The 12,823-nt window shown below is 36.9% G+C and overlaps 1 protein-coding gene across 1 annotated transcript in view; it reads left to right on the forward strand.

Moving 5' to 3' along the window:
* LOC122811022 (liver carboxylesterase 1-like) overlaps positions 1-12,823 on the forward strand; it is a 683,437-nt gene that overhangs the window by 473,573 nt on the left and 197,041 nt on the right. The window contains exon 6 of the mRNA XM_044082537.1: positions 11,898-11,956. Within this exon, the coding sequence (XP_043938472.1) occupies positions 11,898-11,956 (59 nt within the window). The remainder of the gene's footprint in view (positions 1-11,897; positions 11,957-12,823) is intronic.

A 12,823-nucleotide genomic window follows, 5' to 3' on the forward strand; every position in this document is an offset into this window, starting at 1 on the left:
AGAAGTAGTATTTTCGTATTATAGTAAGAATGGAAGCCGTGTTGTGTAGGGGATAGGAGTTCCTCCGGGAGATAGTTTAGCAATTGTTTTTGAATATATTTTTCAATTATTTCAGAGAAACAAGATAAGATTGTTATAGGTCTAAAGTTAGTAATGTCTGTTGAATTTCCTCCTTTGTGCAGAGGGATAATGTTTCTTTTTCTGGAGAGAGAGAACATTGTATTGCATTAATTTGCAGCATCATATAAGGGGAAGATTTTTAGGTAATTCCAGTTAATAGATGTTAGGTTAGTAATGAACATTTCTGGGTTAAATTTGGAAAAGTTGCATGTTGTTTTATAAACATGCAGTTTACACTATCAGACATATCTTTTTTTATTTCTCCGAGTCTTTGGGTTTCTAATATCATGTCTGGTATGAACCCCATTCCTAAGTCAAATTATTATTAAAGTTCATAAAATTAGTATTGTTTCAATCTTTGATGTTAGAATCTCTTTGCAGCACCCACAATGTGCCCAGTAACAACTCCTCCTGCAATTTGTATGGAGTTATATGTATTGGTAACATATCTAAGTACGATTGTAAATTCTTTTTTTTTTATAAGACCCTTTGCTCCTACTACTACTGGAACTGTCTGGGTATCTTTCTTCCTTGTTGCCCTTGTTTCAGCCTGAAAATCCTGATATTTTATGACTTTCTGTAAGATGCTGTAGTCACTGGGTGTAGTAATTTCACTGATCAATGCTACTTTTGTTTTCTTTTCATGGGCTACTATTTCTGGTTTTCTCACATCTATTTTTTGAACTATTGGTAATTAATGATCCCATGTGATATATACTTCATCATTTCCCATGATGCTTTGTCGCCTATGTTTCCAGTGTTTTTCAGCTACTTCAGTTATTATAATGTTTTTCATAATCATCAATGCAGGTTTTGTCCCATTTTTATGCCTTTCACAGTTCTTCTGCCATTAGTATACCATATCCAGCAACACGATGTGTGACTGTTTCCAATTCTGTTTTACAAAACCTACATTTGTTTTTTTCTCCCACATGAGAGTCACCCTGGAATATCCCCTGTTGAATTTTTATCCCTGGGATAATAACTTGTCCTTTATCATAGCTTAACTGCAAAGTGGTTTCCACTATTTCATGGTTGCTTTATTGTAATCCATCAGTGTAGGGCGTTTCTTATACTTTAAGCATTCTTTTTATTCATGAATGTGGAATATTGTCAAATGCTTTATTATAGCCTATTCACGCCATACTTAGATTCTTCCCCTTTTTACAGTTCTCCATTATGACTTCATTTAACAACAATTGATCTTTTGTTCCATGTGACTTTCTTTTATTACCTTTTTCTTCTATTGCCATGACTGAGTTTTCTACTAAATGACTATAAACTCTGTCGGCATCAATTCCAGTATATAGTTTATACATCGGAGGAAGGCAAGTTATTGGTCTATAGTTTTTAGAATAGCTTGCAGGTTCGCTCTTAAGTTGGAGTATTGTTTTTCCTATTGTTAATCAGGCTGGTGTCTGGTCAAGGTGCACATAAGAATACTTCTTACTCATGGCTAAATCTTCATGTAAAAATGTTAATACTTTTAGTCTGAGCTTAGATACTGCATCTGGGCTTGGGGTTTTCCAGTTAGGAGCTTTTCTTAACTTTGTTTCAATCTCTTTGGCCATTACTTCATCCTATTTCATATCCTGTACATTTAAACTTCTTATTCTTTCATTTTCTTCTATCCATCTAGCATCTTTGTTATGTTCCACAAGATCTTCATAGATTTTGTGTCTTTCTGCTTTTTCCCGGTTAGGGGTCGCCACAGTGGAACTCCGGTCCACTAATGATTGACAGTAGATTTTTTTTACGTGCTGGCTTGCCGGGCCTAACGCACAACCTTCAACGAAGGAACGAGAAACGCCCAGATATTTCAACAAAATGTTTCTATTTCTTCTTTTTTTGGTGGTGGTTCAATGAATTTTGCCTCATTTCCCAGTTCTCTATAAAACTTTTTTGGGTCATCAATAAATTGCTTATTTTGTACTTTTCCTTTATATTTATCTGCATATCTTCTATGTTTTTTCTGCCTTTGCTGATATTTTTAGTTCATTATTTGCGATAGTGCACAATAGATTCTGATCTGTTCGACTACTGTGCTTTTATCACATCAATCTTTGAGTACTTTTGTTGATCTGTTCCCTCTTCTATACTCTTCTAACAGTGACACTTCTTGTCTTAATTGCTTTATAGTTTTCTCTGTTTGATACTTCCTTGATGGCATTCGATTTCTCGTCTTCCTTTCTCTCACTACCCTCTGTTTTTGTGGGAAGACTTTATCTGTTATTAATTTAGCTGCACAGTAATATGTGCTATTTATTAGTAATCCTCTTTTCTGCTTTTCCTCTTTGTTTTTTTTTTTTTGTATTGTAAAGTTTTCCATATCCAGATGCATTTGCCTGTATTTCTCTTTAAATATCTTTAGTGCTGCTCTTTTTGTATTGATTAGTTTTGCTTTCTCCTTTGCATAAGCATTGCATCATATCAGATCTCTCTTTCTTTCCCATGTCCATATTTTTTATACCTTTCAAACGTCTCTAGGTTTTGTTCTTTATATTTTCTCACTTCCTCGGTCTCTTCTTTTTCCAGTGGCCCAAGGTTTCTTGGTTTCTGTAGTATTTTTCATAAATCTGTTATATTAATGAACATAACTTTTTATCTGAAGCTTCCGATAGTTTTCTTCTTCAGATGTCACCTGCTCCTCCTGTTTCTCCTTACTTTGGGGATTTGTTGTTCCAGAATGCGATGTTAGACTTTCTGCACTAAATCCTTCACTTTGCAAGTATTCCATAACTTCATCTTCTATTTTTTAACTTTTACTTTTCTAATCTTCTGTTCTACATTCCTTTTTGTGATCTTATTGTTTTATTATAAATTTTTCCATAGCTGCATGCCTTTGCCTGTATTTTTCTTTGAATATCTTTGGGACTGCCTTTTTGTGTTGATTAATTTTGCTTTCTCCTTTGCATAAGTATTCCACCATATCAGATCTCTCTTTCTTTCCCATGTCCATATTTTTTTTATGCCTTTCAAATGTCTCTAGGTTTTGTTCTTTATATTTTCTCACTTCCTCAGTCTCTTCTTTTTCCAATGGCCCAAGGTTTCTTGGGTTCTGCAGTGTTTTTCATAAATCTGTTATATTAATGAACATAACGTTTTATCTGAAGCTTCCAACAGTTTTTCTTCTGGAAGTGTTTTTCTTTCCTCTAATTTTTCTCTTAATCCTTTTGTACATCTTCTGTCTGGAAATACTGCATGATAGTAACAATACATAATTTCTTTCTTATCCTCAGTAGTCCACTCTGTCATCTTTATGGCTCTTTTTTAGCCTATCAGTTTTTGTGATTTTTATGGACTGCTACTTCTTTTTACAACAGGGGGGGCATCCTCCCCCTGGGCCTGGCCTAGCCCCATCATAGGAATGTTTCCATGTCCTGAGGATTCTACACTGTCATTCTTTCCAGTCCTGGCACCAGTGCGCCTAGCAGGATTGGGCACTTTTTTATCCTGGACATACCACTCAGCTGTACAGATTTTTGCTGAATGTCCGGATTTTTGCCTCATGTTTTTGGTCCATTTTTCATAAAATTGTGTTTTTTGGCAAATTAGTGGCATATCATTAAAGATTGAAGTTAAAAAATAATGACAGATATTTGGTTTTGGACTTCATATCCTTCAGACAATTCATGCTAATGCAAAGCCTGTTATTCTATCAACTTTCTAAGTTTGGAAGAGCAATATTTAAAAATTGCCCCTATTTTTGGGCCATTGTTCCATTTTTATTTATGGCTTTGACCAGATTTCTTGCTCTAAGAGGTTGAGAGGTATGATCCTGAGTTTTGTGCACCCAGCTATCTTTTTATTTTTTAACCTACTTCTGTCCATGATATATGCTATATAAAATACAGTCTATATATCAGTCTCATCTTGGTAAGATTTTGTGAAAAACAGGGTCCACCTCTTAAAGGTACTCACCAAGACTTGAGGATGAATTTACTTCCAGAAATACTAATCTGCTTTGCTTGCTGACTTATCATCTCTCCATTTGGACTGGATATATGTGGTTTCATGCTTTTTTAATTTCTCCAAGTCTTTTGGATTTCTAATACCATGACAGGAATGGACCCCATTCCTAAGTCAAAGTACAATTAGCGTTCATGAAATTAGCATTGCTTCAGTCTTTATGTCAGCCAGAAGTGCTCTTTGCAGCACCCACAGTGTGCCCAGTAATGACTCCTTCAGCAATTTGTATGGGGCTACATGTGTTGATAACATATCTAAATATGACTGTAAATTCTTTTTTATAAGACCCACTGCTCCTACTACTATTGGAACTGTCTGGGCATCTTTCTTCCATGTTGCTCTTGTTTCTGCCTGCAGATCCTGATATTTTATGACCTTGTGTCTCTCTGTATGCAAGACACTGTAGTCACTGGCTATAGAGATTTCAATGATCAGTAACTAAAAAAAAACTGCTGATGAAGGAACAGAACTCCACATAATGAATAAAATCGACTTTAATAAAACCAAATAACAAATAACATGAAGCACTTTTCATCCGGTCCTGTGACTTGAACTTCCTCAGATAGCATGTAATTAACAGCGTTTAAGTACCTTTAATGCACCCCATCATGTGACCATATTCCATACAGTAAATAACAAACCATTTACAAAACGTTAATGCTTCAACACTTAAAGTTCTAACCATGTAAATGCCCAATGAATGAAATATAATACATTTTTTTTAATTAAATTGAGGTATGTTCTTAGTGTTACAACATCTCTACCTTTTTACTAACAAGCTTATCAAATGCCAGTAACCATATTTAAAATATAAGAACTACCCATCATAGTTATTAGTCACATTACTGTGAGAGAAAGGGTGTACGAGCACACTTATAGTATAAGTAAGGGCAAAACTGAGAACGCACTCGCACGACATTGTGCAAGTTACCCAACACACGTATTTCAGTTTAGGGTTATAGAACAAATAGTACCAGATATCAGGGGTGGACCATTCTCACTCTTATCAGAGAAAAAAGAACTATTATAGCGGTTATGGTTAGATTCTTGCCAACACCCAGGTTTGAATGAGATAACTTCTATTACATGCATTTTGAAGTTGAAAAGTCTCTCAAGATAATAGCAGTAATGTGACTAATAACTATGATGTGTAGTTCTTATATTTTAAATATGGTTACTGACATTTGATAAGCTTGTTTGTAAAACGGAAGAGATGCTGTAACACTAAGAACATACCTCAGTTTAATTAAAAAAAAATATATTGTATTTCATTCATTGGGCATTTACATGGTTATAACTTTAAGTGTTGAAGCATTAACGTTTTGTAAATGGTTTGTTATCTATTGTATGGAATATGGTCACATGATGGGGTGCATTAAAGGTATTTAAACACTGTTAATTACATGCTATCTGAGGAAGTTCAAGTCACAGGACCGGATGAAAAGTGCTTCATGTTGTTTGGTTTTATTAAAGTCAATTTTATCCATTAGATGGAGTTCTATTCCTTCATCATCAGTTTTTTAGTTGTTTGTCACTTTACCTGGTTTGTTAGTGATTTCAGTGATCAATGCTACCTTTATCTTCTTTTTGTGGACCTCTATATCTGGTTTTCTAGCATCTGTCTTTTGAACTGTTGGTAATGGGTGATACCATGCAATGTGGACTTCATCATTTTCTTTGATGCTTTGTGGCCCATGTTCCCAGTATTTTTCAGCCACTTCAGTACCATAATATTTGCACAATCCCCAGTTCATCAGTCTTGCCACATTATTATGCCTTTCAGTATACAGTCCTTCTGCCATTAGTATGTCACAACCAGGAACAAGGTGTGCAACTGTTTCTAATTTTGTTTTACAAAACTTTCACTTGTCTGTTTCTTCCACATGTTCAATGGACTTTGTAAACCAATATACACGTAGCCCACTATCTTGGGCCACCAGTATTAACCTTTCATCTCTTGGCTTGAATTCACTTCTACTTAACCATTCCTGTATTCAGCCTTGGTCAACATGAGGTTTTTCCAGAAGTTTTCTATACTTGCAACTATATTTATGCATTTTACACATTTCTTGCCTTCTCATCTGGTCCTTTACCTTATATTCTTTCTTTTTTTTTTTTTTTTTTGGAACATTCACTTGCTGCCTGATTTTTATTTACTTCTGGTTTGATTTCCATTCCTGCTTGATGCCGATATGCTTCTGCTAGACTAAGCAGAGAAGTCATCTTAGATTTATTTTCCTCATGTTTCAAAACTTTCACTACATTTGGGTCTTGTGAGGTCAACAGATGTGTGCAGTCTCACAATTGCAGATTTATACAAGTAATCAGTTTCAAGGAGGCCCATACCTCCTTTGGAATGAGGAATATATAATCTTGGTATGCAGTGATTTTTTTAAGTCATTTGGTGAGTATGACGCATCCTTCTTGTTTTCCTGTCTAATCTATCCAACACATTTTGGGGACAGTCAATCACTCCAAAAACTGCAAGTTAGAAAAGGAAGATCAAACTGGTTTATAGCTTGAATTGTGTTCCTAGATCTCAATGCTGTTCTCAAGATTAATTTAAGTCTTCTAAAGTATTACTTAGTTTTATTCACATTTGTTCATATTTTATTGTTGATCCCTCATCAATTCCCAAATATTTATACACTCCCTCTTGCTCAGGTTCTTTTATATCACATTCTTGTCCCAAACTGATGTTTTCCTGGTGCTGCAGTTTTCCTGCTTTAAAGGTTGCTTTTGCACGTTTATCAAGACCATATCTATTATACCATCTGAAAAAGTGTTGACAACTTGCAGTTATGCTTTCAGTTCCTCATCTGATGAGCTATACAGTTTTAAATGACTATAAACTCTGTTGGCATCATTTCCAGTGTATAGTTTATACATCGTCGGAAAGCAAGTTATTGGTCTATAATTTTTAGGATAGCTTGCAGGTTCACTCTTAAGTGTGAGCATTGTTTTTCCTGTTGTTAGCCAGGATGGTGTCTGTTCAGGGTGTGCATATAAATAGTTCTTACTCATGGCTAAATCCTTGTGCAAAGATGTTAATATTTTTAACCAAAAGTTAGATCCTGCATCTGGGCCTGGGGTTTTCCAGTTAGAGGCTTTTCTTAACTTTGTTTCAATCTCTCTGGCTGTCACTTCATCCAGTTTCATATCCTATACCTTTAAACATCTTATTATTTCTTTTACTTCTTCTATCCATTTAGCATATTTGTTATGCTCCACAGGATCTTCACAAATAATTCTCCAAAATGTATCTATTTCTTCTTTTTTTGGTGGTCTTTCAATTCCTTTTTCCTTGTTTCCCAATTCTCTGTAAGTTGAGGTCATCAATAAATTGCCTGTTTTGTACTTTTCCTTTATATTTATCTCTGTATCTTCTAAGTTTTTCCACCTGTGCTGTAATTTTTAGTTTATTTGCTATAGTGCATGATACATACGGATCTGTTCTAGTACTGCGCATAGCTTTTATCACATTTATCCTTCTAAGTATTTTTGTTGATCTGTTCCCTCTTCTGCACTCTTCTAACGGTGACACTTCTTGGTTTAATTGCTTCATAGTTTTCTCTATTCGATACTTCCATGATGGTATTCTATTTCTCCCCTTCCTTTCCCTCACTACCCAGTGTTCTTGCGGTAGAACTTTATCAATTTTTAATTATTATTGTGACTTTCTTTTATTTTTATTGTGATTGTGTAGACTGGTAGATCATCACTGAGACCCTCAGATAATCAGTGTATAGGCAATTAACAGAGAGGTACAAAATAGAACAGGTTTTCTTTCATTTCCTGAATGCGGAAATCTGGCAGCTGGGGAGACTTAGTAACTAACATATACAGTGTAATCTACTGGTCAAAAGAAAGGACAGCGACCGTAAGTGGTCCTTAGAGTGCAAGGACAACTCTGTCAAGGGTGAGGATGATACAAACTAATTTCCAACACAGACACATATTTAACTACATGAAGTTAATACACAGCAAGGTTCATCAAGTTAAATTTGCTTACGTTGTACAATGACAAAATTCTGAGTGAAAAATGTGAAGGAGTTGGGCCTTACTGCAGAGTTTCTTCAGTATCAGGGTTGGATGTAGTGATGACAGGCTCTGAAAGGAAGGAAAAGAGAAAACTCTACTAAACTGTCATCTTATATTGAGGCAATAAAGTTTATACATATTTTTAAAAAAGATGGAGGAAGGACCACAGTAAGTCAGAGCAAGAGAATATGGAGAAAGTAAAAGAGTAGAGAGATGGTAAAAAAGTTTACGAATGTAAGCTAAAAAGTAGGTTAGCAGGAGGTATATTGATAGAGAAACACAGTAATACAATGCACATACAGAGCTTTTGAGATATTGTTATGGTAATAGTGATCTAAATTCATAAAGAAGCATGAGCGACTCAAGCTCAAATCTAAAAGTGTAATCAAACAAAGCATAAACAAAGAACAGATAATCAACTTAACAAGTTAGAGGACATAAGGCAGCATATGATTCCTCGATGGAAGAAGACAGTCTGTCTGGTCTGCATGAGTATAACACTCTCCCTGTCTTCCTTCCCATCTTACTCCTTACCCCTTCTCCACTTTTTGCATACCCTGTTGAGTGCCTGTGGGGATTCCTTCTCCATTGTCCTTTCCAGTAATCATTTGTAGGAGTCCAAAACCATTTATAGAAAGAAGCACTTTTAGAACTGTCTGGAGTAGCTAGTCCCTACAAACTGCATCCTGTCATCCCACCTTCCTCCTTTGCCTTTCGTCTTCAGGATAACCCCCTTCATATCCACCTGCATTAATGATCTGCCCCATATTATATCTTCCCCTGTCCCCTTTGGCCCCTTGTTTTTCTGGACTCTCCCATGGCCCCTGTTTTTTTGGATTCTTTCTAGCAGCCTAATACCCCTATTCTTGTATGACTTCCAGAAGTGCACATAGGATTCTGTGTGACCCGTCCGGGGCCTGGTAAACTAGGAACATGACTTATTCACTTTTGGAGTTTATCTCCCAACAGCTACTACCCAGCCTCCTTTTGGTTGTTATCTTTTCCATCTTACCTAGTCTTGGGGGCCCAATACAGGTGTGAATAACGGGTCTATATTAGAAGACCGAATGTTTAGGTGATCGAACACCAAAGCATCGATCTACTAATATCGAACCGCACAATGTCAAATGTCCCAGGGAAACACATCCCTCGGCCACAACACAAAAAACATTACTTTACATTGAAATTAAGTGGTGGGCTTCGGCCCCCACACCCCCTGACATGGGGGGCTGTGCCCCCCACCCCCCCTAATTAAATATACCAACTTCGAGATCACTCAACGGTAGGGAAATAGCAAAATCCAGGGAATGGCCAAGGGAAATCCTTCCCTGCGTGAAATCGGCCGTTCACCGTTTTCTGCTTTCAATATTAGTAGATCGATGTTTAGCTGTTCAATCACCTAAACATTCTGTCTTCTAATATAGTCCCTGAATAACACCCTCAGATCCTTTTCCTCCACATTTAGGAGGATTTCTGTATGCCAGGTGCATTACTCTATACCTCTCTGCACTGACACATGACCTACCCCCCTTCGTCCACTTTTTCAAGCTTTTCACATCTTTGTTAGATCCCTCATATTCCTGTGATACACCTAGCTTTAGGTCATCAAAATGAAAAGTACCTTGTTTTATAGCATCTCACTCACTTCTATTTGAAAAGTGCCTGGTTTAAAATATACTAGAGATATTAAAACTACGATCTGTAACTTTGTAGTGTGGAGCGATGGTCTAATGTTAGGGAGGTGCATATGAACAGTCAGATGGTATTAATGACTATGGCAGTTAGAGTGGCCAGTGTGGGCAGGGGAAAATGGAAGCAACAAAAGGGTGTCCTTTTGTAAAGGGAATTGTTAAATGTTGATTATGAAGGGCTCATTTGGAGTCCTAGACCATCTTTAAAGTTAGAGAGATCAGGTGTATAGTTCACAATATATAAATAATTGCAGGCCTCAAAAGAATAAGATGCAGGCAGTTTTGATAAGGATAAGAAAAGTTCCAAGGAAGAAGTAAAACTATAAAAATGTTTGTATAATATATATAATATACAGTATTATATAGTCGTATAGTCCGTATGCAATATATGAGTGTCAATGAACATAAAGACTTACACCAGCAGAAAAGCTAAAGGTTTAGAAATATTTCTAAATTCTTGAAAGTGAATATCAGAACAAAATATACACAGTATACAGGTACAAAGCAGAAAAGTCTGAAGATTAGCTATTGCCTCTTTGTATCTTTCGGCTTTTCCCAGTTAGGGGTCATCACAGCAGACATCCGGTCCGCTAATGATTGGTAGTGGATTTTTATGTACCGGGTTACCAGCCCTGATGCACAACCTTCAATGAAGGCATGCCCCATTCACGTATGCCTCCACACAGAAGACGCTCTAGCTGAGAATCGAACGGGACAATGTCTTGCTATGAGGCGACAACGCTACCGCAGCACCACCACCGCAGTAAGATTAGCTATTGCTTCTAAAGCTTACAAATTTACAACATGACAAGGTTGGCCTGACTTAGTTCTAACTGTAGAGGTATTGGATGTCTCTTTTCATTCAAATGTAAGAGCACTCATTTTTAGGGCGCCAACAGATACAAACCTTTATGTTGTTCCTAGTATTAGAACCCCCAGAATGGTGATGCAGCCTTTGGTTTTCAGCTTAGGAAGCATTTGGAAAAACAAAACCTGTGATATAAAGATTCACAGAGATGAGTTGTATAACCTCCCTGGAAAATTACAAAAAATCCCAACTTTTATGGAACTATTTTCTTCTAAGATGGTAAATTATAGAATAGAAATAGGTTTATTTTATTTTTTTTTACTTTAATGTTTTTGGGTCTCCACCCTACATGAGTTCCCCTCCAGCTGCCCAGTTGACCCATTTATCATGGGACAAGAGCCCACTGACCCATTCATTCCCCTCAGTGACAAAATGTGGTACCTTTAGTGGTGATGTCATCAGCTGTGAACATGGAGCTTTTGTTTTATTGGCCTACATTCCTGCCAGTGAATGCAGCTGTAACTTCTTTATGTCTTGCTCCAGAGGGAATATGCATGCTTTCACACATGCTAAGCCCATTCCCCTTCTCCCAGTCATGTGACATACTACTTTATAGGAGCTTCTATTACCCCAGGTCATATGCTGCATCATGCATACCATATGCCTCTGTGTCCAGTAGGTGCTAGCATTATAGTGAACTAGATTACAACCCACCCTCCAGGACAGGTGGTTCAGACTCACTCACTTCCCTGCCCCCCAATGCCCCCCAGTGCCTGAGCTGCTGTTTGATCATGGGATAATGAGCTTGTTGTCAGGGCTTTATCCCTCAACACCTGGATATCAGAGTTGTTGTCAGGGTTTTATTCCTCTACACCTCGATATCAGAGTTGTTGTCAGGGTTTTATTCCTCTACACCTGGATATCAGAGTTGTTGTCAGGGTTTTATTCCTCTACACCTGGGATTTTCGGGTTGTTGACAAGGTTTTATTCCTGTACACCTGGGATTTTGGGTTTGTTGTTAGGGGTTTATCCCTTTGTGCAGTGGAGCCAGGGAAGTAGATTTTGTCTTAAAACTGCTGCTAATCATTTTTGCTTGTAAAACAAAGAATTGCATATTCTCTGATAGAAGCAAAAGGCCTTCACTGGTTGTATGAGAAGGATACAAAATAAAAAAGAAACATGATGTTTCTGAGTGAGATTGTATTAAGTCTTTGAATTGATGATAGTTGAAAAGATAAAATGATTAACACTGGATTTTTGTTTCTTAGCCCTTCATATCCCAACATTTCCACATGGACCCAAAGTGATTTGGAGTGGATTGTCAAAGGTAATGTGAAATCACTTTCACAGTGTTTTTTTTTTCCCACTCGTTGGGTAGGTTCCTGCATGATTCGTATGTCAACTTCTTCCTAATCAGTTGTCATGCAGGGATGACTGTGCTCAATGGGTAATTGTTCGTGCTTCTTCCAAACTGTTCACAGGAGTGTTATCCTCATCCTTGAGCAAGTATACGTCTACAATAGGTATTGTGAGATGCATTGATGTGTTGACACTATTAGTAAGGCAGTTGCTAAGTTTGCCTCTTTTTTTCTTCATTACACAAAGCTTCTCTACTTATGTCTGTTGACATTTTCAGACATTTTAGCAGCCCATCCTCCTAAATTATTCCAGTTATTGTAGTGCTAGAAGCAGTACATTTCATCTTATATCAAGAAACTCAGTCTCTCACAACACTTTTTAAATCAGAACTACCAATGTATTCCACATTTGCTTCCAGTGTGGCGCTGTCCACCTGTACAACTCAAAGCTTGTAAGAATCCCAATATTGTTTTTTTGTTGTTGTTGTTGTTGTTCAATAAAGACCAAGGAGAACTATCAGAAAATGAGAACAAGCTGGACATGTTTTTTTTCTTTCTTTTTTTTTTCAAACATATCCAGCTTTTGGGCTCAACATCTAGTATTCAGATTGTGAAGATGTGTTAAAATGCATTTTTATCTGCAGATGTGCACCATTTAGACATATGGAGAGAGAGAGAGATGCTGATAGACTTGAGACAGCTTCAGAAAACATTACATTTAACCAGAATTCATCTGTGCACCATATTTCCTTTAAATATATAGAAATAATCATGGGGGCAGCACACTGGCACGGTGGATGGCATTGCTGATTCACAGCAAGAGGTTTTCTGGTTCA

This window comes from Protopterus annectens, chromosome 9.part0 (genome assembly GCF_019279795.1).
Source record: "Protopterus annectens isolate FY-2018-M chromosome 9.part0, PAN1.0, whole genome shotgun sequence".
NCBI lineage: Eukaryota > Metazoa > Chordata > Ceratodontiformes > Protopteridae > Protopterus > Protopterus annectens.